General features: G+C 46.8%; 12 protein-coding genes across 12 annotated transcripts; 6 read left to right on the top strand and 6 right to left on the bottom strand.

The window, feature by feature from the left end:
* Positions 1–639: 639 nt before the first annotated feature.
* N7529_005350 (alpha/beta hydrolase) lies at positions 640–2109 on the top strand (the record flags this gene model as incomplete). The annotated part of the gene is made up of 4 exons (XM_057240877.1): positions 640–840; positions 897–1035; positions 1090–1198; positions 1248–2109. 4 exons carry the CDS (start codon positions 640–642, stop codon positions 2107–2109), a joined length of 1311 nt encoding a protein of 436 aa, XP_057100172.1.
* Positions 2110–4199: 2090 nt separating this feature from the next.
* N7529_005349 (uncharacterized protein) lies at positions 4200–5716 on the top strand (the record flags this gene model as incomplete). Its single annotated transcript, XM_057240876.1, has 2 exons — positions 4200–4406; positions 4463–5716. 2 exons carry the CDS (start codon positions 4200–4202, stop codon positions 5714–5716), a joined length of 1461 nt encoding a protein of 486 aa, XP_057100171.1.
* Positions 5717–7083: 1367 nt separating this feature from the next.
* N7529_005348 (uncharacterized protein) lies at positions 7084–8468 on the bottom strand (the record flags this gene model as incomplete). Its single annotated transcript, XM_057240875.1, has 5 exons — positions 7084–7199; positions 7272–7818; positions 7874–8187; positions 8241–8274; positions 8334–8468. The coding sequence occupies 5 exons, from the start codon at positions 8466–8468 to the stop codon at positions 7084–7086; spliced, it is 1146 nt and encodes a 381-aa protein (XP_057100170.1).
* Positions 8469–9864: 1396 nt separating this feature from the next.
* N7529_005347 (phosphotransferase family protein) lies at positions 9865–10751 on the top strand (the record flags this gene model as incomplete). The annotated part of the gene is made up of 2 exons (XM_057240874.1): positions 9865–9993; positions 10191–10751. The coding sequence occupies 2 exons, from the start codon at positions 9865–9867 to the stop codon at positions 10749–10751; spliced, it is 690 nt and encodes a 229-aa protein (XP_057100169.1).
* Positions 10752–11787: 1036 nt separating this feature from the next.
* xlnD (beta-xylosidase XylA) lies at positions 11788–14177 on the top strand (the record flags this gene model as incomplete). Its single annotated transcript, XM_057240873.1, has 2 exons — positions 11788–13143; positions 13185–14177. The coding sequence occupies 2 exons, from the start codon at positions 11788–11790 to the stop codon at positions 14175–14177; spliced, it is 2349 nt and encodes a 782-aa protein (XP_057100168.1).
* Positions 14178–14625: 448 nt separating this feature from the next.
* N7529_005345 (glycoside hydrolase family 76 protein) lies at positions 14626–16099 on the bottom strand (the record flags this gene model as incomplete). Its single annotated transcript, XM_057240872.1, has 2 exons — positions 14626–15917; positions 15982–16099. The coding sequence occupies 2 exons, from the start codon at positions 16097–16099 to the stop codon at positions 14626–14628; spliced, it is 1410 nt and encodes a 469-aa protein (XP_057100167.1).
* A 927-nt stretch (positions 16100–17026) lies between these two features.
* Positions 17027–17464, bottom strand: N7529_005344 (TMEM14 family protein; the record flags this gene model as incomplete). Its single annotated transcript, XM_057240871.1, has 3 exons — positions 17027–17223; positions 17282–17374; positions 17428–17464. The coding sequence occupies 3 exons, from the start codon at positions 17462–17464 to the stop codon at positions 17027–17029; spliced, it is 327 nt and encodes a 108-aa protein (XP_057100166.1).
* A 411-nt stretch (positions 17465–17875) lies between these two features.
* Positions 17876–18214, bottom strand: N7529_005343 (uncharacterized protein; the record flags this gene model as incomplete). The annotated part of the gene is made up of 1 exon (XM_057240870.1): positions 17876–18214. The coding sequence occupies one exon, from the start codon at positions 18212–18214 to the stop codon at positions 17876–17878; it is 339 nt and encodes a 112-aa protein (XP_057100165.1).
* Positions 18215–19400: 1186 nt separating this feature from the next.
* Positions 19401–19988, top strand: N7529_005342 (uncharacterized protein; the record flags this gene model as incomplete). Its single annotated transcript, XM_057240869.1, has 1 exon — positions 19401–19988. One exon carries the CDS (start codon positions 19401–19403, stop codon positions 19986–19988), a length of 588 nt encoding a protein of 195 aa, XP_057100164.1.
* A 309-nt stretch (positions 19989–20297) lies between these two features.
* N7529_005341 (uncharacterized protein) lies at positions 20298–21646 on the bottom strand (the record flags this gene model as incomplete). Its single annotated transcript, XM_057240868.1, has 2 exons — positions 20298–21197; positions 21272–21646. The coding sequence occupies 2 exons, from the start codon at positions 21644–21646 to the stop codon at positions 20298–20300; spliced, it is 1275 nt and encodes a 424-aa protein (XP_057100163.1).
* A 920-nt stretch (positions 21647–22566) lies between these two features.
* On the top strand, positions 22567–22931 carry N7529_005340 (uncharacterized protein; the record flags this gene model as incomplete). The annotated part of the gene is made up of 2 exons (XM_057240867.1): positions 22567–22650; positions 22752–22931. 2 exons carry the CDS (start codon positions 22567–22569, stop codon positions 22929–22931), a joined length of 264 nt encoding a protein of 87 aa, XP_057100162.1.
* Positions 22932–23679: 748 nt separating this feature from the next.
* N7529_005339 (DUF2293 domain-containing protein) lies at positions 23680–24572 on the bottom strand (the record flags this gene model as incomplete). Its single annotated transcript, XM_057240866.1, has 3 exons — positions 23680–24126; positions 24172–24294; positions 24342–24572. The coding sequence occupies 3 exons, from the start codon at positions 24570–24572 to the stop codon at positions 23680–23682; spliced, it is 801 nt and encodes a 266-aa protein (XP_057100161.1).
* Positions 24573–26411: the final 1839 nt, after the last annotated feature.

The raw sequence follows: 26411 nt of genomic DNA, 5'->3' as shown, positions 1-26411 counted from the left end.
GTGTCTGGGTGGGATTTAGAATTGCGTAATCCCTAGTTTAGTATCACATTTTTGTTATCCCTGGTACCAATTTATCCGAAAGACATACTTACATATGTATTAACGGCAAAGCCAACGAGAATTTAGTCCAGGGTCCACTCGCCAATTCGAATTTTCGCAAATACGTACTTCGCGAAAAAATCGCTGCCAAGCAAGAGGTTCAGCCCAGTCCACTTGGTGGAGAACTAAGAGATCGGCTGCCACATTTGGACATGATCATCCCCAGAATCGATAATTTTTGGATCTACAGATTCGATCTGCATCCGCTGAGATCCCACACAGGTGCCAAGAAAGATCAACATTGGTTCACAGATTCTACTTTGCCATGTGCTAATCTGTCGGAAATTCTTACGTAGCCAGATTGTATGGGATCTCCTCTTGCTGCTTGTACATTCATATTTTGAAATGCTCATTGGGCAGAGTACAGTGGAATCTCCCTTGCCAAGTTCGGTCCACTTTCTAGCGTTCTAGCGGTGAAAACTGATCCGTAACGAACTCGGCATTTTCGGCTCTCCGGAGAAGCCTAATATAGGCCCCTCCTATCCTGAATATGACAGTCAGTTTGGGCAGCTGTGAGACGTGCCAATTGCTTTAGCAAACATGGCCAACACATCAGCTTTCCCCTTTACCGTGACAGAACATATCATTGATGGGCAGTATATCCGTGAATACCCTCGAGCAACCGTCTCACAAGCTTCTTGCCTGAAGCTGGCGGTGAAGAAGTATATACCCATCGACAACCCAAAACCTCAATCAGGGGACGTGACTATCATTGGGGCACCCGGTGGTGGCTTTCCGAAAGTAGAGACACTGATCCTTATACTGGCTCTTTTTATGACTTGCTGACCAATTTGAAGGAGCTATATGAACCGCTATGGGAAGATCTAATTGCGCAATGTAAGAAACATGGAATCCGAATTGGATCAATCTGGACTGCAGACGCCGCAAACCTTGGTGCTAGTGGCGTGGTGAACGAGGAACTACTGGGGAATGACCGTAAGCATATCTAGTTTTTTCATTGGCTGTGGCGATGTCACTAACCCATCGAAGCATCTTGGCTTGACCATAGCCGAGACCTTCTATACATGATAAACCAATTCCGTGATGAAATGCCGCGACCCATCATCGGCGTGGGTCATAGTATGGGAGCAGGACAACTGTAAGAAGGAAGTACAAGGATGTGATCTTCACTGCTGACCTTCTATTAGTGTCCTACTTTCTCTGATGCATCCTCGCCTATTAACGTCTTTGATTTTGGTAGAGCCAGTGATCGTACCAGACACGTTCAGTGGGTACGGGCCTTTACTATCAAAGTTGTCGCTCAAGCGACGTGATATCTGGCCATCAAGGTCTGCAGCAATCAAAGCGGCGCGAAAGACTCACGAGAAGTGGGACGAGCGCGTTCTTGAGCGCTGGGCGTTGCATGGATACCGCAGTCTTCCAACTGCCCTCTACCCACAGAACTTGAAAAGCGACACAGAAGACACCTGTGATGGCCCAGTCACATTGGCTAGCACCAAGCACCAAGAAGTAATGCAGTATGTGAGGCCAAACTTTGGGGCTCACATGCCTCTTGGGCAAAAGAAGTCTACCACAGGGCCTGCTTATGAGCCCTTGTTCCAGGCTGATGTGATTGGCCCTCCTACCAAAATATCACCTTTCTACCGCAGCGAACCTGTGATTGCATGGAAGCTGCTTGATCATGTTCGGCCATCTGTTCTTTATATATTTGGTGGCACTAGCCCCATATCAAAACCCAATATTTGTGCTGAAATATTACAGCGAACCGGTGCAGGTATCGGAGGGAGTGGCGGGTTTATGAGTGGACAGGTGAAAGAAACACGCATTGAAGGTTGCGGGCATCAGGTACCACTCGAAGAGGTGGCCGAGATAGCATCGGCGATTGGAACATGGATTGAGTCGGCGGTGCAGAGATGGCGTGAGGATGAAATAAGGATTGCAAAGGGTTGGACAAATCTGCCAACAAAGGACAAATTGAGTGTTTCGGCTGAATGGACACCCAGACTGGAGGCTGCTTGCAAGGTATATGAACAGAAGTCGAGGCTTTGATTATGTTGCAGGGGCAGCAGATGGATTGAGGATCGACATGCGTATGTATTTTCACGGCCTATCTGGAAGGGGTTGGTAATTGGCTGGTGGCCGCCGACGGATCTTACTATGATCTTTGTCGATTTTCGCCGCGCGAAGGATATAAAAGCCAAGGAACTCTTCTACGGGAAAATGAGTGTGACTGGGAGATGCTGCCATCAATCGCGTTAAATTGCACGGCTCTGTCACTGCTACCCGGCACATCCGCACAGCGGCTTGCCGCTACATCCAGCTCTTCGTGGTGCTGGAGATCATTACTCAAACAAATTTCTTATTAGGAAGCTAAGGTCTATCTTTGGGTAGCACATTTTCCTTCATCTGCTGGATTTAGCCTTCGGTCTCTGGATATTCTGTTAATTTAGGCGACATGTGGGCTTTTTTGCCATACGACCTCCTCGAGTTAGCTATCGTCGTAAGATACTTCCTCAATCCGGCAGTAAGTAGTGATGGACAGAATGCGCGCTACTACCTTTAGTTCCTGTGCAGCGAAGCGTAAGCTATTGCTCTTGTCAAGGCCATGGCTAGAAAGCTAGAATAGAACTTTCGGTAGAAAGTGCGAAGGGACAGGGCTAATCACACAAGTTTTGCATGGTATGTACCCTTGGGGCCGGATCTAATTATATCCACGTATAAAGCGCCAGTTTAGCCAGCACTGTGGACATCGAGACTGATGACAAACCACAGCCCCACGTGGTTCACCAATTAGTGGCCCATTGCTTACATAGCGGCAACCCCAGCGCACCATGATTGAGGTGGGGGACCACGACAAAGCAAGTCAGTGGCTACTTCGTACGCAGTAGGCCGTTTACCTCGCGAGTTTAGACCCGCGTAGCTCGTCGAGTGCGTGTAGCGGCCCGGTGAGGCCGTCACTATCCATCCCTGCGGGTAAACCTTGGAATCGGATCACCGTGGGTCGACTTTGCCGAGTCGGGAGGTCTAATCAACCCTGATTCGTCTGAAAGTTCCAGAGCTGGTTCAATATAGAATTGGCGAGATGTTTGCGGTAGGAATTCGCTGTTTTCTGATGGGGGATTATGTGTGGATCTAATTGTGACTGCAACCACATACTTTCAGATCAAGGAAACCGAGGATGGGCTGCACGATATTTATATGTGGCTGAAGGGTAGAAAAGTGGCGTCTGTTAATAACTTTTCGACCAAATCTGAAGCGTTTGTGCGAGGTACCGATGCGGCCGTGGTGTTATTGTCACGAATTTCAGATCCAGAAAGGAGGACACTTGATAGCATTAATAAATCCTCAAAGGCCTTACGTGGTGGGCCCCTTACCTTACCAGCGGATTGGAGACATGAGCTTCCTTTCTGTCTCTTATTACGGAGAGCAATATGTGAAGCTGTGCCGCAGGCCATACCATATTTTTACAATGTACGGGCTAGCAGTCTGCTTTTTATGCTGCTAGAAAAGCTTTGATTTTTAAGCTGAGCAGACTTTGTGCCCATAATTGTAATATTGTAAATAATAATCCAAGGAACTACGCTACATAAGATCTAGGTAGCCCAGATCGACATTCGGCAGATCGATCGGCAGAAAATTAAATTAGACAGGGGCTTTGTTCCTTGGTGAGCGGAACAAAGCTGAGCAAAATCACAGTAGCTTTGGGTTTGCTTTGGGTTTGCTGTGGATATGCCTACGAGATGTGGATATACAGATGTGGATATAAACATCAGCCATGTGGGTTTCGTCAGATTGGTGAAAATTATTCTAACAATCGCCATGGATAGGCAATATGATCTGCCCTATGCTTTACACCTACTAAATGAATCACACATCGCAGAACTACATTTGTAGGGAAGATATATCAGAGTCATATAGGCATGAAAAGCCGAGTGAACACCGATGTAGTTCACCTCTAGCAGACGCTAGTTCGCACTAGTACACGATAAAATTCTACAGAATGTAGATCCCAACTCCATCTCGATGCGCTAGAATTTTTCATCAAATTACAAATTCAACATATTTAACAGCGAATTTAAAATGCTCTTTCCCGTGTTCCTCAACTCCCAACTCTCTACATTTCACTAGATATGAACGTTATGGATTCTAAAACAATCGACGAGAAGGCGGTGCCTTGTATCCCAGACGATGTGTATCCTTTGCATACTCTTGATTACAATCCAAATTATGTGGATTGGGTGATGCGATTCAACGATGTTTTGGATGCCGACTTGTTGAAGAAATCGCTTTCCAGACTCCTTGAGATTGGTGATTGGAGAAAGCTTGGTGGAAGATTCAGATACAGAGTGAGTGATGAGAATCTCCCTAGCTGAACTGGAATCTTGATACTAACAATCTTTAGCCGGACGGCAAACTAGAAATCTTCGTTCCAGGATCATCTGCGGGAGAAAGAGAAAATGTATCTTTTACACAGGCAGTGATCGAGTCCAACATTCTAGACCACCCTGCCGGTAGTAAACTCCCAGTGAAAACCGATGGCCCTTCGCTCTATCGCATGGAACCCGAATTTCGGCCCTTTGATAGTCGGCCAAACTTTCCGATATTTGAGGAGATGACCAAACACGATATCCCGCCTATTTCCGTACACATGACCTCGTTTAATGATGCAACTATTCTCGCCCTATCATGGCCACACCAGCTGATGGATGCTATGGGTGGCAAAGCTTTGCTGGCTGGATGGTCGTCAGTGCTGGCTGGGCGAGAAGAAGAAGTTCCCGAGGTGGTGGGCGCCCGAGAGGACATTCTTGATCATCCCGAGATCACAGCTAAAGCCGAAGAGGAATTTATCTTGGATAACAACCGCATCAGTGGTCTAGGCTATTTTATGTTCCAACTACGATTCTTTTGGGACTACCTTTGGAGTGGAGCTCGGGAGAAGCGATGCATTTACCTTCCGAAAGAATCTTTCCAGAAAATGAAAGACGAAGTCAAAGCAGAGATCGCTGCAAACGCGACTGACCGCGAGGATACCCCTTGGGTGAGTGAGAATGACATCCTCACAGCGTGGGCAGCCCGGGCCTTCGCCTCCTCTGAGCCAACCTCCCGTCCCATCACAGTCTTAAACTTCTTAAATCTTCGGTTCCGAATCCCGCTTTTGCTCAAATCGACTGGTGTGTTCCTTCAAAACATTTGCGTCGGGACATTCACATTCCTTTCTGCTCCAGTCGCTCGAGGTCCACTTGGACAGATTGCACTTGAAAATCGACGCCATACTGCTGAACAAGGAACCGATGAGCAAGGCCGCCGATTGATGAGAAGCATGATCGATGATATTGAGGCGGGCAAGGGTCCTCGAATCTTTTTTGGGCCAACAGATGGTGTTTACATGATCGTCAACAATGTTATCAAGATTGATTTGATCAAAACTGCTAAGTTCGGCCCGGCAGTCATTCGCCAGGGAGAAAGTTCAGAAACCAGAAAGAACCCCCTGGGAAGCATGGTCAGCTACTACAACGAATATCTCGATCACATGTACGATGCTTTCAACGCTTTCGTGATGTATGGAAAGGACCATGCCGACAACTACTGGCTCGGTGGTGCTCTCTTACCTAGAGCTTGGAAGGCCATTGAGGAGTCGCTGGAGAAGTTGAAATAATTGTGAATAGAGGAATCCACTATAGAGCTGTACATTTGAGATACTATTGTCTTCTTAATAATTAAATCTACGATCTATTCACAGAGTCAGATGAGGCACAACGATAATAAGTTTTGGACGATTAAATTTTCAAATTATAGAGGACGCCCAGACGGAGCTACATAGCTTTAGAAAGCTGTTTTCCCTACAGTACCGATCAAAGGAAAAAGTAGTGAAGTTCTGACTGTTCAAAGGTTTGGGGAGAAGAAAGAGGCTCCCGTAACACTGTGTACATATTCGTATCTGCAGCTATTATGGATAGACATAGCAAGACAATCAATGAACGGGATCCTGCGAAGCACGAATCTATTGGCAGCAGCGGTAGCATTGGTTGTTGTTGAACTATGAACATATTAGCATCCACTGGACAAAATTTCGGCCGTCAATACCTACACCCTTCAGATGCTAAGCAATACGTTAGTAACACATAATCCAGAGTCAAACTACAAGAGACGACTCACCAATCCATTAGGACATTTGAAGTCCTTAGGGCGACACACATGCCCGCAATCGCTTTTGCCCGCCTCTGCAGGAGCAGCGCTGACTCCAGCAGCCAAAAGAGTGGTTAAGGCAATGAGGATATAAGGGAACTGCATCTTAGAGTTTCAAAATTGAGGAAGTCAAAGCTTGGTAGCCCGATTTGTGAAACTGATGGATGTTATATTGTTGAATTGGGGAGGCTCCTTGGGGCTTTTGTAGAAGAGTCCAAGACTTCCAGGGCTGGAAAGGAACATTCGTATTCCGTACATATGTAAGGTTACATCGTGTTTATTTTAGTATCTGACTGTACCTACATGCATTCCACTCTTGGCTAACAATTAGTAATAGCAATAGGCTTGTCTTTCATCACTTCCAAGGGTTCTCTCACTGCGTTCGTCTCAGGGCACTCTGTACTGTCTGTAACTCGAAGACCCGAAACGACAACAATCTTAGTGTTGGACCATTATAAATTAAGGTATAAAACTAAATGTCACAATGCATTAAAATTTGCCAGAGCTTTACCTTTTGGGCGATAGCTTCTGAAATTTATTATCTAGGCTGGCATTTGGCAAGATCGATTCCTGGGAGCGCTGAAGGAAGCTACGTGGCGGCATATCGGGGCACCAAGCCCAAAAGGGGAAATTTAGCTCAAAAAAGCAATTCGCAGGTCCATTTGCATGCTCAATCTATGGGTAGAACAGAGCAATGATTATGTACATATATGTATGTATTCAAACAAGGCATAAAGATAGCAGCCTTCAGATTCATGGGTTACAGTGGATGCTCGGGCAGAGAACCCTGATCTACCCGGTGGCTGATTTGTGACCCACTCCTACTTGCCAATGCTTTCATTTCTTTGCTTTTTCGTCTGCGACCTCCGGTATCGGGATTGGTCCTCCAGGTGAGTTTTCGAGTCTCGCTGTCAAGACCTCGACGCCTGTTTCTGTCACAAGCATGGTATGTTCTATAAAAGTCCAGATTAGTGTCTTGAGCCTCCACCTAGCATTTGAAAGCATTTGAAAAAGTCTATACACACCAAACTGAGCTGAGCGCTTGCCATCAACCGTCACGTTAGTCCAGTCGTCTGGCCAATACTTTTCTCGGTTGCTGCCCAACGCCAAAATGGGTTCAATGGTAAACGTCATGCCAGGTTTACATGTCCCGACAGCCTTGTTCTTGGCATAGTGGGGGATCCAAGGGGGAGGATGGAACTCCGAGTTGATACCGTGGCCGCCCCACGTCTTGATGACAACGAGGCCTCTGGAGGTGGCATGTTTCTCAATGATCTTGCCAAACTCGCGAATGGGTGTTCCTGGCTTGATGATGGCGATGGCCATATCTAAGGCCTCGCGCGTCGTCTCGACAAGTTTGACCGTATCCGGATCCGCTTTGGCTTTATCACCAATGTAGTAGGTCTCGTTCACATCAGCATGATAGCCGCCATGGTATAAAGAGATGTCGAGGTTGAGAATGTCGCCATCCAGAAGGACTCGGCCATCGGGAATACCGTGGCACACGACCTCATTAGGCGATGTACATAATGACTTCGGGAAATGGTTGTAGTTGAGTGGAGATGGATATGACTGCCTCGGGTCTTAGCGAATCACTCGGAATAGTTGAATAGTGCACATCACTTACCTCTCGCTCGACACAAGCATTATGGCAAATTTCATCGAGGTAATCCGTAGTCACGCCGGGCTTCATTGCAGCAGCAGTTATGTCCAGAACTTCTCGGGCTAGCCGACACACTTTGCGCATAGCTTCCTGTCCCGTTGCATCCAAGAGATCCCATTTGGACTGACTTAAGCGATTCTCACGCTTTGGAATACCAGTCACGGCCCAGTCGGGATGCTTGATGGATTTTGGGACGGGTCGTCGCGGGGAAAGTGGATACACGGGTCTGACCGAGCCAGTGTATGGATATGCGGGAAATGGGTTGTAACTCCCGCTAACTGTATTTTGTGATCAGAATCATAAAAAATCTGCATATGGTACCATCACATACCATTTTGCGTCTTGTGCACGGCTTTATGAGTGGCCTAGAAGCATCAAAATCAGATCATCATCTTCAGTCAACCCATTCCTTGAGGTAACCTACCCAGTTCCTCTTAAAGCAATCTTGAGTGCAGAAAAAGCTATTTTTGATACCCTGCTTCAGACACGTCGGGCATTGCAAGGTGCCAGCTTCGTTGTCGCAATAAGTCCCAGAGCACTTGTTCTCAGTATTGGACATGGTCGCGAATGAATCTACTGAGTTCGTAGGTCGGAATACTGATGATTAAATCAGATTAAGCGCCTTGGTATCACAATAGGAGCAGAGATGTAAGATCTGCGAGTCACGCAGTTTGACGCAGGTCACACGTTTCTTTACAGCGAAAGGATCCACTAATAAATATCCGAGATTTCGTATCGAATGGTATTTTCATTACAGTATTTCAGATACAAGGTATATATTTGTCAAAGACTAAAAAACGAAAAAGTCGATCATATGGTCTATTTCATGTAGATATCTAGCTCATATATATCCACGATCAAAAGGGTCGGGAAGACTCTTTAGGGAACGTGAAGTTTTGGAGACCAGGAGAGAGTAAAAAGGCACTAAGAAATGTAAGGCATAAAAAACATGATAAACATTGATAAGCGAACAAAGCGAATTCATGAGTAACCTTTGAAGTAAGCGAACGCTGTGATTTTCACCATAAGAGCGTAAAGGAAAAGCTAACTAAAGATCGGACGAAAGATAAAAATCCGATTCTAGATATGCAACTTTCACAACATGATTATAGGTGTAGAGTAAATTATGTGAGGAAGTGATCATTCACTCGCTTCGTTGGCGGAGTGGTCTAACGCGGTGGTCTTAAGCAGTTATTACTTTTGAAACCACTCTCGTAAGAGGCGAGGGTTCGAACCCCTCACGAAGCACTTTTTTTTTTCAGAGTTCGATTCCAGACCCTAGTTTAGGGTTTAGCCCTAAGTCCTTTATTAGTACAGTCTTTTATGACAAGCCAGAACCGTTGTGCCTGCGGTAGGGCGATGTCCTAAGGTTCTCCCGGCCCTAGTTCACCTTGCCATGCGGGCATAGGTCAATTTTGCGTGGGCGTCCACTGCCCACCTTTTGCGGTCAAGGTCCATTCTGTTTCCATTGTACGCAAACATGGTCACGAATGAAACCTTTTTTTTCCGTGTTTTGTGAATAGATTGTACTTCAAATGCCTCCAGCATTAGCTACTTGTTTTCAAATTACCAAGTATTATCGCAATAAGGCTGGGACTTGGGTGTTTCTTACGGTACAGATTTTTCTCTTTTATAGTTAGATTGAATAAACGATTACCGAATTCTAAAAGACCGATTTTTTACTTCATTGACCTCAAATTACCCAAGAATACGGCTGTGGCATACATTATGAATGGGAGAGAATGGTGACTATCGCTGGGTACGAATAAACGCAACCTTACATTATCTCCCAGTTCCCTCCCCGTCCCACTGCCCTTCACCACAATGACGACTTATGTTCTTTACAGTCCTGACGGCGCAATTGATGAATTTTTCAACTCGAATACTACTGTCACAAGACAGAAATGCGATGAATTCGCCATTTCTCGCGCCGCGGGGTGTCCTCTGCTTTACAGATGCAGGGAGTGTGCAGCTATACCGTGACAGCGGGGCCCAACAACACCAAGCTCTTCCAGTTCCGAGATGAGAACTCTACCATTGATATGAGCAACATTATCATTGCCAAAGCGATCCATCCCGAATTTGTGACTAACTGCAAGTATCTCTGGGCGATTCGCGGCCAGTCTATATCTACGAGAGGGAGCATCTTCCTGGGACTGCTCACATAATGGCGCGCATTCCTCCAGACGACATGTCCCGACAGCACAACACCATCAAGGACTTCGCAAGGTATCCCTAGCAAAGTTTTGCTTCATTTGTAAGAACTAACATTTTAGAACAGGTTCTTTGCACAGTCATGGAACAACAATCTACAGCCATGCTCAGATGCAACCGGGGCCATGCTTTTGCTCGAAATCTGCCGTCTCGCTTTGCATCAAAGCTAGAAAGGGTCCGCAAAGAGCTCCCGTCTGTCTTCAAAGCTCTCCCCTTTGTTCTTAGCCACGGTGACCTTAACGTGACGAATCTCCTCGTCAATCCCAAAACCGGAAATATCGCAGGGATTTTTGACTGGGCTGAATCAAGGATTCTGCCGTTCGGCTTCGCGCTATATGGGCTTGAGAATCTTTTGGGATGGATGGATTCAGAAGGGTGGCACTACTACGATCGCTGCCGCGAACTCGAGAGCCTCTTCTGGCAAACCTTTCGAGCGGAGGCTCATAATTTCTCTGACGCCGATTTCTATTTGATCCGCGCTGCTAGGATGGCTGGATTTTTCTACCATTATGGATTTAATTTTGACACGAAAGGCGTCGTGCAAAGTGTGCGGATGGACCAGCCGGATGGTTCGCTCGCATATCTCGATGCTTTCTGTGCTGCTGGTGAGCGGGCTCCTATTTCATGAGCTTATAATGCGTTGCAAGGCAGGCAGGGTGGTACTGCTCGGCCTCTTGTGCTAGGGCACTCTCTGCAACGCAGCTTTCCTACGAGATACAACGCGCAGATCATTTGCAAGGCAGATGGGGGTTTCTGGTGTGATTTCACCGTTTCTTCCAAAAGAGCGCCTTTGGTAGAAAAACTTCTCAAGCTCGATCCCAGACTGCGCAACTTGTAATTTGAGAGAGAATTTAAAATTGACAGTCGTTGTGCTAGTGGGACGACGAAAGCCTGATTGCATCTCTCACCTATGGTGTCCTTTCATAGCCGGATATACTCACGAATAGAAACGATATATCGAATGAGCACTCCAATCTTTAGGTCACTTGCAGAGAATCGATTATAATGGTCAAAACGGCCCTGTCAATTCATCCAAGTGTGTGGCAGTAGGCAAAAGAGGGGAAGATGCGCGAATTAATCTGCATGCCCAGGTGAACGCCGAAAATTCCTAGTAACTATTTCATCATGCCATCATATATATTAGGCTGAATAGACAAGCTCTGATCTTCTTCGGATGGCTGGAATGGCTTGATGGCTGGTTCTGGGCGTAAAGGTTAATTGCGCTCTTCAGGGCTTAGACCTCCTGAGTGTAATGTAAGTAAGGGCCTACCTTCACCGTTCCCGTGATCCTCCTCATTTTTCAAGCTAGGGGTGGATGGATGGATTTGTTTTTATGCAATGGTTAATTTTCTCTCCCTATCCCCGCGTGCTTTCGTGAGTATGTCAAGCCGGCAGATACTACAAAACGATTGACTATCTGCCGATCAACTCACTGCTTAAGCAATCGGCAACGGTATATTTAGGCTAAAGTGTCAACATCCGCCATCTCGGTTGCATTTCGGCAAAACCCCGCGTAATATCCCCGGCCTAAACATCGGATCGACTGCAGAACTTACTATATTCGGTTCGTGTGGGGGAAGCTCCCCATACAACTCCTTGGCCCAGGAATGTTATAAGTTGATCCCCCGTAGCTGTTGAAGGAACATCGCTCAAATCTGTCCGCCATGGGAATCACTTCGCTACTCGCCTTGTTGGCGGCCATCGCGCCGGCCACATTGGCACAGGATAATTCAAGCTATGTTGACTATAATACCGAACCTCAACCGAACCTTTACTCCGAGACAATGAACGTCATTGATTGGGCGTTCCCAGACTGCTCCGATGGTCCCTTGAGCAAAACAATTGTTTGCGATACATCAGCGAGGCCTCACGATAGGGCCGCCGCCCTTGTCTCCATGTTTACCTTTGAAGAACTCGTGAACAGCACCGGAAACCTCATTCCACCTATTCCCCGCCTTGGGCTCCCGCCGTACCAAGTTTGGAGTGAAGCTCTCCATGGAATCGATCGCGCCAATTGGACAGAGTCAGGAGACTTCAGTTGGACCACGGCATTCCCATCCCCTATCCTCTCAATGGCTGCCTTGAACCGCACCTTGATTAACCAAATCGGTGACATCATCTCAACCCAAGGCAGAGCATTCAACAATTACGGCCGTTATGGACTGGATGTTTATGCCCCTAACATCAATTCCTTCCGTCACCCTGTTTGGGGTCGTGGCCAGGAAACCCCAGGTGAGGACGCGAACATTCTGTGCGCGACTTACGCCTTCGAATACATCACCGGTATTCAAGGAGGTGTGGATCCAGTCCCTCTGAAGCTTGTTGCCAATGCGAAGCACTTTGTCGGTTACGATATTGAGAACTGGAACAACCACTCGAGACTGGGCAACGATATGATCATCACCCAACAGGATCTGTCAGAGTACTACTCGCCCCAGTTCAAGGCTGCTGTTTTAGATGCCCGAGTCCACAGCGTCATGTCATCATACAATGCAGTGAACGGGGTTCCTTCTTCCGCGAACACTTTCTTGTTGCAGACTCTCCTGCGAGACACCTGGAATTTTGTTGAAGATGGCTATGTTTCTTCCGATTGCGATGCTGTGTACAATGTTTTCAATCCCCACGGCTATGCGTCCGACACAGAGCTTGCTGCGGCCAAGAGCATGTTGGCCGGCACGGATATTGACTGCGGAGAGACATATCAGCTTTACCTCAATGGTTCCTTCACAAAGGGTGAGATCTCTCGCAGCGAGATTGAACGCGGCGTGATTCGGTTATATTCTAATCTTGCGAGTCTGGGATACTTCGACGGAAAGGACAGCAAATACAGAGACCTTGATTGGTCTGATGTCGTTGCCACCGATGCCTTGAATATTTCCTACGAAGCCGCCGTAGAGGGCATTGTTCTCCTCAAGAACGATGGCACCTTGCCTTTGTCCGCAAACACTAGCAGCGTCGCTTTGATAGGACCCTGGGCAAACGCGACCACGCAGATGAAAGGAAACTATCTCCCTCTCTCGGTAACTCGCCATATATCACCAGTCCGCTCGCTGCTTTCCAGGCCTCGGAACTTGACGTCAACTACGCCTTTGGAACTAACATCTCTTCCGAGTCAACTGAACACTTTGATGCCGCGATCGCAGCTGCGAAGAAATCCGATGTCATTATTTTCGCGGGTGGAATTGACAACACAATCGAAGCAGAGGGCATGGATCGCCAGGAGATCACATGGCCCGGCAACCAACTTGAACTCATCAAGCAGCTCAGCGAACTCGGAAAGCCTTTGATCGTTCTTCAAATGGGCGGTGGCCAGGTGGACTCTTCAGCACTCAAAGCTAGCAAGAATGTCAACTCAATTGTTTGGGGTGGATACCCTGGACAGTCCGGCGGTCTTGCAATCCTGGATATTCTTACTGGCAAGCGTGCTCCAGCAGGCAGACTGACAGCTACCCAGTATCCAGCCAAGTATGCTCATCAATTCCCCGCAACGGATATGAGCCTGCGGCCAAACGGAAGCAACCCGGGTCAGACGTACATGTGGTATACTGGCAAGCCCGTTTTTGAGTTTGGACATGGTCTGTTCTACACTAAATTCAAAGCATCACCGGCCAAATCTCAGGGTCCTACCAACGGAACAACTTTCGATATCGACAAGCTTCTTACGCGTCCTCACACTGGATACAACCTCGTTGAGCAGTTGCCTTTCATGAACTATACTGTTAACATCAAGAACACTGGCTCAGTAGAGTCTGACTATACTGCCATGGCCTTTGTCAACACCACGGCTGGTCCCACTCCACACCCTATCAAGTGGCTAGCCGGATTTGACCGTTTGGGCTCACTGAAGCCAAAGTCATCCCAGACATTGACCATTCCCATCTCGTTGGACAATGTTGCTCGTACTGATGTTGATGGAAACCGCATTATTTATCCTGGCAAGTATGAGCTGGCTCTAAACAATGAACGGTCAGCCGTTCTGAAGTTCACTTTGACTGGTGATGCTACGACTATTGCTACTTGGCCGAAGGAGGAGCAACTCATTGTCCCTTCATAGCAATTGTCTTCCGTTCGCAAATATCTTTCTACTATATAGCATAGTCAAAAGTAAAATTGAAATATGTTCATTTTGTTCTTCGACATCTATAGATATTGATCTTTTGTTCTTCCGTAGTCGAGGGGAGTCGAGTATCTATTTTACTCCACGTCTATATTTCAGTTTCCCACCGAACATACAAAAGCCAATGAAAACCTTTCTAAAGTTTGCTAAAATCCATGTAATATTCTGATGTGGACTCACTATGTAGGTGGAATAGTGATATGAATTATTATGATATCCTGAGATCTCTGAGGAAAAAAGCTCTCTATCTATAGCTAGGGAGGCGTGACGAACAATGGATAAGCAAACGCTGCTATATACATCATATTATAGAGACACTGCATCTAATTTATGGGTATCTATGAATATCATCAACAACAAACAGGAAACAGTGAGGCTGAATAGATCAAGAAATCATCCCATAGCAAGCCCAAGCAACAAGAGAGACAAATAAAGCCGTCACTATACCCGCACCAGCTCTATCACCATTGTCGATATGCATTGTTGGCAGCTCTGCCTTTGTCTCATGTTCACCGGTACCAGCAGCACTATTCCCCTCGCTTTTACCACCAGTAGAAGAAGTCAAAGCTCCGCCAACATCAGCTGCAAGAAGGCCCTGAAGCACCTCAAGCACACCCATCTGCTGCCCAACACCAGTGGTACCATCATACTTGCCAGAACTCCATTTATGACCACAAAATGTACCCGTGTCACCACCCTGACACTGTGCCACGGCAGCGGTTGCAGTCGGCCGAAGTCTCTCCGACATGATTGAATTATACGTGTAAGGCGCATACTGCGTGACCTCAGCCAGCCAGCGGCTCAGGTACGCTTTGAAAGACAACTGATCAACGTTGCACTTGCCCGACGATTCACAATTCGGCTCAAACATAATATTGTCCTTGGGGAAGAAATTGTCCGTGGCTTTAAGAAGACCATCTGTGCGCTCCCGCCAGGTAGCCGATATCTCAGAAGAAGCATCTTCCTCGGATGTGTAGTTATACATCACCGAGGCACCGTGCAGCCAGATACCTGCATTGTAAGACCACCGGTTATGGTCGTGGGAGGTACAGTTGTCGACGTCGGTAACTCCATCGAAGATTTCATAATTATCTCCAATGAGACCAATGGCGTGCGACCAATTCCAGGCTTTGGTAGCCCATTTGGCATATGTTTCATTGCCAGTGTAGCGAGCCAATCTCGACGAGATATCGAAGAAACAGCCATTCGCAATACTATTCCGGTACAAGTACCCACTGTTCCAGGTATAGATCTGCCATCTCAACCCGCCGCCACAAGCGGACGTGTCCCATCGATTAGCCTGCTCATTGAAAACAGCCTGGACCATCGCCAGCCAGCTGGGAGTTTCAGATGGGGGCGCGGGGAAATTCCTCTCGGCGGCAATCATTGCACTCAGAGCCCAGAAGCATTGATCGTCGTTTCCTTCGGTGTATGTTTGGTTCTCGGGCATGAAATCGCCTTTCTTTCCTGCTTGGTGTATCATCGCTTGTTTGGTGATCTCGTTGTAGGTCGAATCTCCGGTATACGACCAGTAGTTGACGAGAGCTCCGAAGAACGCTCCTGCTTCCCACCAGTAGTATGGATCAGGCAGATTTCCCGGTGTATCGCCTGTACTATTGCCGGTATAGAAGGTTACTAGATCGAAGGCTATTTGGCTCGCCGTGGACTTGATAGAGTCTTTCTGTCAATGTTAAAATATTATTTTCGTAAGTTTCGTTCTCGGGCGAGCGACGACTCATACCAACGCTACTTGTGTCCAACGAAAGGCCAGTTGCCGAAGCTTGAGGTGCAAAGACTGCTATAAATATGGAAATGACAAGCCATGATGTCGAAATTAGCGAGCGACCGTAAGGCAACATGTGTAGTAGAATCAAGAGACCCCTGTTACTTGACGCATATAGTAAAATTGAGGAAACAAATGAGTGACTGAGGCGAGCGAAGAAAAAATTTGATCATTTTTCATGAAAAAAGGAGCAATAGTATTTAAAGGAGGTAAGTCTAACGCAAATAGACAATAGATCCATGGCAGCTTGGCTATTAGAGTGTCACGAAAGACAACGCGAACCCGAGACTAGGCGCGAGTTGGCGAAATCACAGCGCGGCGGGGATTCTCAGTCCCAATAGATACTGCCTTGCACAGAGAGGAGCGACACGCCAAGGCTGGGCAATGGGAAAAATAAGGCAGCCTGCGAATAACCTCGATTTTGAATGCTTGGCGTGTTTTGTCTGGCGCGCGGACGGAGATTGTTGGTGTGATGGTTGTTGACTCCCGTTTCCACAATTGAATGTGCATGCTGAACATGCATGCAACAATACTCCGCAATCTGATTCCCTGGGATGATCATCAAGATTGAAGTACAGAGCGATCTATACCCGAGGGCGCCACGAGTCTTCGGCTTGGCGCCGAGTATGGCGCCGAGTATGGCGCCGTGTCTGGCTCCGCCACTACTCGGGACTTGTGAGACTGCTCTTCAAATATTAGCTGGGGCCACTAAATATAACTTTCAGAGATGGAGCTGCATATGCTTTTGCACGAAAAACATCTCCATGTAGTTTTGTCTACTACTGATCGTTTCTGAATCTACTGCATAGGTCTACATGAACAACTACTCATCCAGCACCATTCCGCCCTCACTGTGGCTTTTAGTGCATTCATCATATTTGTACAGGTAGATTGATTCTCAATGTGAACAAGTTAGCCGAGATAAATTGCTAGGTGACTGATTGTCATCTTCGACCAAAACATCTGTGCTAGATATACACTAATTTCTACAATACCGTAGAAACTAGACTCCGAAGCGGAACTCCCGCACCTTCTTCTGATAGTAGAAAGATGCCAACAATCCAGTAGCCCCGAGAGCCAGAGGCATCACAGCCCTGGCTTTCGTCTTAATGATCCTAGGGATTGCAGAGCCGAGAAGGAGGATGCTGTTTCCCAGGGCGAGCTCAGTGCCGTAGTCCTTGTTCTCCTTGATCAAATAACCTGGTAGCGGGGTCAGTCGGGAATATTTCGGTACGCCACAGTTGAGATCGATACTCACCAGAGTAGGCATATGATACACCGAGACCAACACCAGCAATCAAAGAGGGCGCAGAACGGGTTCGCGCAAATCCAATGGCGCCTCCGATAGGCACTTGTTTTGGTCAGAAATGTTGATCTACTTATCTCGTTGCGCGCAGTACTTACGAAGAGCAGCAAGGGTAAAGGAAGGATGTTCAGCCATGATGATATTGAAGCACTTAAGATTAATGTAGTTTCAAGGGTCTGAAGCTTTTCAGAGTTTCGACAGCTGTCAAGTGCCACAGGGGATGGCGCGCAGATCCGCCAGATTCCGATGAGTCAGCGGCAGCTCGGGAGCTCGGGAGAGTTCGGGAACCCGAGCACCGAACTAGTTAGAGCCGCAGCCCATCGTATGATATGAGATTGATTTCACCAGCAATGAACGACAGCCATTTTTAAATCTCAAGGAAGATGTTATTTTGATTACTAGAATGCATCTGGAGCTTACGGATTTACCGAATACTTACACATAATCAAGAATTTTGAAAATAGTGTCTTGGATCGCCAAAGAATCAAGAAAGTAGTCATTATTAAGGAATGAATTTGCCTCGTCGTTTTGCATCCAGTACCTCACTCACCACATTGATGCAGCGGACACACCAACTAGGATCATGACGGCGTTCCAGATGGCTGCCTTTCCTGGCGCACCATTGGTAGTAGGAGTCGGCGCCGAAGTGCCTGAGGTCGTTTGGTTTCCTGCAGAAGAAGTCCCTGAGGTAACAGTCGAAGATGCCGCTGAAGTAGTAGAGGCAGGTGCACTTGAGGACTTGGAGTCGCCAGTGGTGGTAGCATCGACGGCAGCAGTAGTAGCAGTGGTAGCAGTAGAAGCAGAAGTAGCAGCCGCTACCAGGACACCGGCGGAAGTAGTCAGTTTGATACCACAAACAGCTTCTGAATCAAAGGTGAAGGGCATGTTTCTGGCGTTACAATCCCTGTTCTGCCGCGTCACGGAATCTGAATTCATTAGCGACGAGACTTGGTCCAAAAGAGAGAGCAAAAGTAGAAATAAAGAGAAGACTTACCAGGCAGCACATTGGAGTTGCAATACTTGCCCATGCAGCAGAAGTATGCCTCGCGGTACTTCTGTTGGTCACACATGCATGCTGCGTCGTTGGTGCAGGACCCACCGGGAAAGCTGTCGAAGTAGCAATTGTTCTTTCAAGTAAAAGGTCTATTAGTTACTGATTCTTGCTGCGATTTTATTTGAATTTTTTGGAAATCGAAGCATGTTAGTCCAGGCCGGAATTTGACTCACATCGCAATCCGAATTCTCTAGTTCCAATGTTTGGTTGAATGCAGTTACTAGAGTAGCGCCCAAGAAGGCGAAGAACACGAAAACAACGGACAATCGCGCCATGATTATGAATATGAAGTTTGAAACGAATGACAAAAGCGAGCGACGGATGGGTTAGGGGAATGCTTTTTTTTCTCCCTCTGAAAATAATAATAATAATGGGATGAAAGAGCCTCCGATGGCCGCCATGCCCCCCTTTTATGAAAATTAAAAAGCTTTTATTAGTTTGAGACGCGCTAGCCCATTTAGACAGTGTTTGCGGTCTAATTTACAATATTTTATGGGACAGTACGGAGCACAGAGATTTAACATCGCGCACAGCACCTTAATATAAGGAATCAAGTTGCATAGCTCTGTTAATTAACGCTTCATTGTCGACTTAATCACTCTTTATGTGATATTTACTTACATAAATATATGCGTGTAACTATTCACATTTACAATGTATCTCGTAGCCGAGGCCTTCTTGGGGGCGGGTCTAGCCGAGAGGTCAATGCGTCTCACCTGTATCCAGCCAGTTAAAATAGGGCTGAGCCTCTCTCTGCGCTCGTTTAGGCAGGCGAGGCTTATAAATTCTCTGAAATTACTACCCCATAATTTCCTAGCGCTCGGTAAAGGGGCAGTGGTCAAGTTGGCTTGACTCATTGGAGAATGGGGATGTCAAGGCGTAAAGTATAACCGGCGCGTTCAATTTGTTTGTCCCTTTCGTTTTTCCGAAGCCCCCAACTCCACAATCTCGTACAGCCCCTACAAGTCGTGAAAGGATATACCTTTGTACCCTGACAAAAGTCTCACCCCTCCAAAGATGGTTAAAACAACTCTTCCCACCGCCGCATCCCTGCTGATGCTGGCGACGACCGTCTTTGGTGCGTGCAACACCATCAGCTACACCAGCTGCGCCGACAAGACCGTCCACTGGTACGATCCGACGAACGGAGAAGTCTGCGATCCGCTCGATTGCGGCGGTGGCCGCGCCCCGGTCAAGTACGACGTCCCCTGCTGTGCAGCATACACAGGCACAGAGCCCTGCGTCTCCACGACCTCCACTCTCTCTTGTTGGGCACCTTCGTCCGTCTCTGCTTCCTCGACTATTGCTTCCACTAGCTCTACAGAGACTACATCTGTTACTGCCTCGGCTGATACCAGTGTTACATCTTCTACGGGGGTAGCCGCCAAGACTTCCTCGCTCGATAATTCGCAGAGCACCACTGTTGCTTCGACTCCTTCGACTACCGCGGCTCCAACTCAATCAACGGGCTCGGACACGACTGAAAGTGGTACGGCTACCAGTAGCTCCTCTGCTCAGCCGGTCTCGACCAATATTGCGGGGAGCAGTGTTGGTCCATTGATGGCAGTCGCTGGTGCTGCTATTGGTGCTATTATTCTGATCTAAATGTCCGGAGACATTGATCATACCACTCCGATGCCCAAGCATGTCACATTGTCTGCTTTAGTTGATGTATATCCAATATCAAAAACTGTTCGTTAATAGATTCAAGGTATACAAAGAACTCACTATTGAATTTTTGAATGCGCAATGTAAAGCAGCAAGGTATGTGTAGGAAAGTTTAGTTGGTCGTGAGTGGTAGAAGAGTAAGAGACATCTGGATGCACGGCTTTAGTAGCTTAGGACATTTCTTCTGCTCGCAACAAAGCATTGTGAATGTCACTTCGAATGGGTGATTTACAAGGTATCATTAAACTACAACGAGAAGTCATTATTTACAGGAAGACATGAACCAGGCCCATCAGCCAAAGAGATACTGCTTCCAGCTCTGTCGCCAAGGTTTCCAGGTACCACCAAAGCGATGATTAATGCAAGCATGCGAGCTGCTAAAACCTTCAGAACCACTATGCCTCTGTCCGTTGCCCCAAGCATTAACAGGCAGCACGCAAACCCCCCGAACATATTTCCCGGCTCAGCCTCTGACCCATCCACACAAATAGTCTCTTTAATACCGTGAAATGGCGCCCATGTCACCCGCTGTACAGGCAATGCTGAGTATGAAGGCACAAGATCACCAAACTCCGCATCCGCATCAACGGACTTCTGAACAAGCGGATGCGTAGATGGCAACGCATCAGACAACACATCGAGAATAGCATCTGTGAACACGCCCGGTCCCGTAATCTCCAATGTCGCCATCTCATTATACCTCCCACCCCACAGGAAGTGACTCTCATCAATATAGCGCTTGGTATGGGACATCACGCGAACAACAATATCCCTCAGCAGCGGGCTAAATCGCTGTGGCGCATAGATGTTATATTGCAGGAACCCATATCGTCGGGCCCAATGCCAGTCGCGCATTTTCTGCGGAGAAGCGAAGGGTTCATCAATTTCAACACCGACGACCAGTGAGACATTGGCAGCTGTTACGGGATCTTTGAACACGGGACGGAGTGATGGGCACGATTTAATGCTTTTCGCTGGGTATACGTCGACATCTGCGTAGTAGCCACCGTAATACCACAGGATTAGGTAGCGGAGAAGATCACCGCGTTGGACGAAGTGCGGGTATGATTTGTATAGTCGTGCAAGGTCTGGTATTGACGCGAGGGTTTTGGTGATGAATGTTTCGGCCCATGCGGCATCTACCAGCTATAAAATGCGGTATTAGTTTGCGTGTACTAGTCCAGTTTCAAGAAAGCTGCCCATCTGCGCAGATAACATACTTGATATTTCCATTCGGAGTTGGTTTTCTGGAACTGGTATGAATCGTCTTTTCGGTGATCCTTGGCAGACAAGATAATCTGCCAGATCGTGTCCGTCGCATCCTCGTCATGGCGCGCATTCCTCGTTATCTCGATGTTGCGCAGCGCATCTGACAGTTTATCTTCGTAGTCATGATCCGGATCCACACGGAATGTCGACTGGTGTAGATATCGTGGGCGATTTCCCGCCTGTGTTACCGTGGTGCGGGGGCTGAGTTTGGACTTTGGCGCAAGCAGTGAGTGGTATACAATGAATGTGAGTAGAATTGCAGCGACGAAGACATATTTGTGTCGATTCAGAGAACCGAAGTACATGCGACTTCTCATGATGCTCATGATGAGAAGTCAGATTTGAGTGTTTCGGAGTTCAAAAGTTGGATTGGGCATTTTCTCTTTTTGGCAAGTCAGCCTTGACTTGGACAACGTTCCACAGAAATACTGTAATTTGATTGACTGGACCCTGATTATAGTGGAGACTGAGGGTCTTCTCAAGGTTCAAATGTTTTAGTGCAGATTTACTGAAACATGTGATCGACAGTCAAATCGTGTCAGTATGGACACTGGTTGATTTCTGCATAATACATAGTTATGTGTCACATATGATACCATGATGATCCGGTACATAATTGTACATGGAATAGAGAGAATAGAGTCTGTACAAATGTACGTTGTAGATCTCTAGAATCTTAAAGATCCACAAAGTCTTGGCATCAAACCAGTGAACTACGTAGCCGTCTTTATAACCCTTCTTAAGTATTCTGCTGGCGTTAAAATCTACATTGAAAATCATATTTTAAGGGTTAATAGAATTAATAGCCTTCAGATCATTGAATCAGGCCTTGCTATTCTTTCAAGTTTTAACTAAACTGCACATTCTTAAAGAGATCAACAAGGTATCACATTTGATTGATTCACTTTTACATACGCTAGTTATCAAAACTCTCCGTAAATATATCAAACTTTGATTGTAGTCAAATATTGAAGAGGGTCAATTGGAAGTCAGAAGCGCAGAGACATGTTTCTATACAAAGTGAAGAGATAAAGCGAGGGATCTGGTCTAATGGAGAGTGTTTACATCAAGTCTTCATATATCATCGCATCGATATACCGAATTAGTGTCCTTTGTTACCATATAATAGCTAAGCATGGATCTAAGAGACACGCTAGATTAGAAGGTAGAGAACATACATGGGGGAGGAAAACTCCATACAGTGTAAGCAAGCCCCGTGCATCTTTTGCAGTCCTTTTCTTTCACAATGAACACCTCAAGCCTTTTTTTTACAGCCACCGCTCTCAGGTTCATCCAGCTTCCATCTCAGCCCGATGGAACCAAATCACCAGTATGCTTTCTTTCATCATCCAAACTTTCCATCAAACAATTTGTTAACTTGTTAACCCAGCATCACTCTTAGTATTCTATCTCCTCCCGATCCCACTCAAGGCAGTCGGAACGGCCAACGAGCTGCTGCCAGACAACTCCCCCGAGACCGCGAGCGCGCGAGCAGCGCATGGCATTGAGGAATTCACCATGCCTTCCTGTCCGTACTTGTCTCGTCGTCAACCGGATTTAACTCCTAAACGAGCTCAGACACCACCTCAGACACCCGCGATAATTGAATAGAGCGTTTTTACAACTCCAGTCCTCAATGGCGACGCAATAGGCATTGATTCCCCATCTCCTGTTCGCGGCTCTCGCGTTGAAGCAATCAATGATGCAATTCCAGTCCTAGAGACACTTACCAGTGGAAATAGCGTTCCTCGTGTCTATAGTATGCCTGATTGTGAGCATAATGATCGCTGATACGCCATCAATGTTGTTGGTCGCCGCTAAGGAGTGATGATAAATATGACTCGGGATGGTCTCGACTGATTCAATGGGCTACCCTATCTTTACCCTCACTTCGAAGTGAGGTTCATTCGTAACTATGGTCCATCTCCCCGATAGCTGTGATCAGCGGAAATCATCGGTTGTGGAAGTCTTACATTGAGTTTAATTTCCTTATAGGCTATCATCTATCTGTAAATTTTCCTGGAGCTCTCACTCAAATATCCTTCACTTTCGGATCTACCTTCATCACGTACGAAGCTTCCCCTAACTATCATTCTCATCACCATCAGTCATACAGCCTTGTTTTGTTTGTATCATCTTTCTTACTGTACGTTTGTTACTCAGTCCAGTCTATCCACTAAATGACAATGTACGATCTACTAGTCCTATGACTCCAAAGCTAGGACTGACAGGACAACCAATGCGTCCCATTATCTTAAAACACTCTAACCTATAACGCCTAACTCTAACCACAAAATCCATGGTTATTTCACTCTGTACGACCATAACAAACACCCGAAATGCCAACAAATGCAACGCCTCACTCCTTAGAACGTAAAGCCAACTTCATCTCCCCCTCCCCATTCCCCTGCCAAGCCCGCTCAATAGCCTGAATAGTCCCCCAGACCTGCTCCCGTGCCTTCTTCCGATCAACCCCCTCATCGAGCAACCTCTCGTAAGGCGTGTGCACATGACGAATATGCGCCTCAACAGCCAACAAGGTCTTCTTCTCCTCACTAATCATAGCAGTGCGGCCAACCCGCCCAGAGCCCTTGAGAAAAGCATGCTCAAGAACAATTTTGAGGGTATCTTTGGGCATGAGCGGGAACTCAGTTTTCAAAAGTGCTCGTGCTTTGGAGAGATCTTTAGCGTCACGGAGTTGCACGGCATTTGCACGCGACTCTTTCGTTGCGGCTGCTGAGTCGAGGACTTCGTTGTGGATCTCTTCTGGGACGCGGATGCCCAGTGTGCGTTTTCCGGAGTGGTGCTGGGATTGTGAGATTTGTAGTAGGCCGAGTCGGAAAGAACTTACGTAGATAACATAGACAATTTTCCCGGCTTCTTTTGTTTTACTACGGCAGTGGCGGGTGATGTAGACGTCGCCTTTGGGGACGAAGACGTATCCCGCTAGCATGGCGACACCCTCAACAATATTCTGGGACCGATCAGCGAGACACTCTGTACCAAGGAACTCAACCATACCTTCTCAAGTGGATCATCAGAAACAGGTATCGGGACTGAGCGAGCCTTCTTAGGCTTCGAACGCTTCTTCGTCTCGGAGACGTTGAGAACCTCCGTCAAAGGCTGAACTGGGGACCCCGCTTCGGCAATACGGGCATGGCCATCGCGAGTGCGAACACCACGGTGGTTCTTCCGAGTGCGGGGTTTGCGCTTGCGGATGTTCGACTTGGATTTTGTTGTTGTGGGTGCCATGGTTAGAGCTAGCAAGGAGGTTGAGGGTGGTTAAGTCTTGCGTGGACTTCCATTGAGCAATTGTCTGATCAGAAGAGTTATTCTCATGTCATCTTATGTTTTAATTTTGGACATGAAACGCTCAATGGGCTTTGTTACTTTTGTTACTTTTGTTACTTCCGGGGTTATCTTTGATCAAATCGGGAACGCTTAATAGTGGCGTTGTGGCTGTGGTGTGGCTCGGTATCGATGCCTTAATAATCAGGTTTCATCTCTCAAGTGCCGACTTTTGAATCTTGTGCAGGGAAATTGATGGAAATGAGATAGTTATAAATGATATGAGTACACATGTATATTTGATCCAAAATGGAACTAGACATACATGTACGGATTGATCGATGGATTTGCCGGCCTCAATTCAATACTACAGTTGCTCAAAATTGACAGATCTAATATCAAATGGTCAATTGAACTGGCAGGCTCGTAGATCATGTATTTTCCCACTCTGTGTTTGGAGATACTGAATATTGTACAATATCAGTGAGATGGAGTACTTAAGTAGAAGTGTAAATAGCAAATCTCCCGAAAATCCCCCGAAATGACCTTGAAGCGGTAAGGGGAAGTCCCTGCTCACGAGGGGCAACTTTTGACTACAACGACTTGGACACATTAAGCATTGGGCCTGCAATATTCTGTTGGGTACCCTGTCGGTCTATAGAGTGCCTGTATTGTATATCTCTAGTCCCAATGTTATCGACAGACCAATTAAAGATAAACATACAGCTCCATGATAGCAAGAGGGAAATGGGGTACGCCTTATATGGGGAATAATCACAGGATCCCCGATAGGCTGCATTGGTTGGATGTATCAGCCCAGAGACAAATCCTATAGACTAAGATTGGGATCATCGGATCCCAAGATTGTGAGATTAGCGTGGGGAGCTTCGGTGGGTTTTCAAGTTAGTGTTCAACAGGGAATTGGGATTGGGAGTGTTGTATGTCCAACGTCCATGAAATTCAGAAGCCGAACAGCGGCGCACTTCATATGAACAAAGAAAGACTAATCAGACTAATAAGATGATTGGGTACATTGGGCACATGCCAAGATAGGGGCTGAGGCAAGTGATTATCCTGGGCTTTAGCACCTAAATCCGAGCTGCCATGACTAGCTAGTAATTAAGGGACCATGGAACTCCGGCAAACTTAGGCGGAGGTTGCCCCTTTGAACTTCCAAGGTTCCGACTGTAAATTATACAGTCCTGAGGTCAAGGTACACTACACCAAGCTTATATCTCGGTAACTATACGTTGTACATGTGTTCTACCTAGGTACCTTTAAATGTTGTGCAATGTGTGATCTACGATTGTACCAGTTTCTCCATACTCCGGGGAAAAGACATGACTAGATTCTAGTCATGTCGTCATAAGCTAGATCTTGGCCCGAAGCTCACGAACAAAGCGGCTTAGCATATCCACTGAAGCCTGGAACTGGACTCTCTCCGGGTTCCCCGAACAAGACTCGATCTCGTTTTCCGGCCTATTTTGGTCTGGATCAGCGCCTTTAGACAAGGGGAAGTGTGACCGCCAAAGGGTCTTCTGTCCTTTTCAGCCTTGATAGGCTGAAGTTCAGCTGGCTTCGGGACCGAGGACAGAGAATACATAGCAAATAGCAAGTGTTCATACGTTTATCTCCACTCTTTACTTGAAAAACCAGTCAGATTAAGCGTTCCTGCAGGTACTGCCATACATGCCCAATTGCCTACTCCGTTACTCCGTTACTCCGTTATAGATATTCATGGATAAGACTTCGGAAGATTTAGTGGATATCAGTGGATATAAAAATAATGAAAATGAAAAAGAA

This window comes from Penicillium soppii (genome assembly GCF_028829465.1).
Source record: "Penicillium soppii strain IBT 18220 chromosome Unknown utg000004l, whole genome shotgun sequence".
NCBI classification, from domain to species: domain Eukaryota; kingdom Fungi; phylum Ascomycota; class Eurotiomycetes; order Eurotiales; family Aspergillaceae; genus Penicillium; species Penicillium soppii.
The sequence above is the reverse complement of the archived record's forward strand: the minus strand, read 5'-3'. Positions and strand labels throughout refer to the sequence as shown.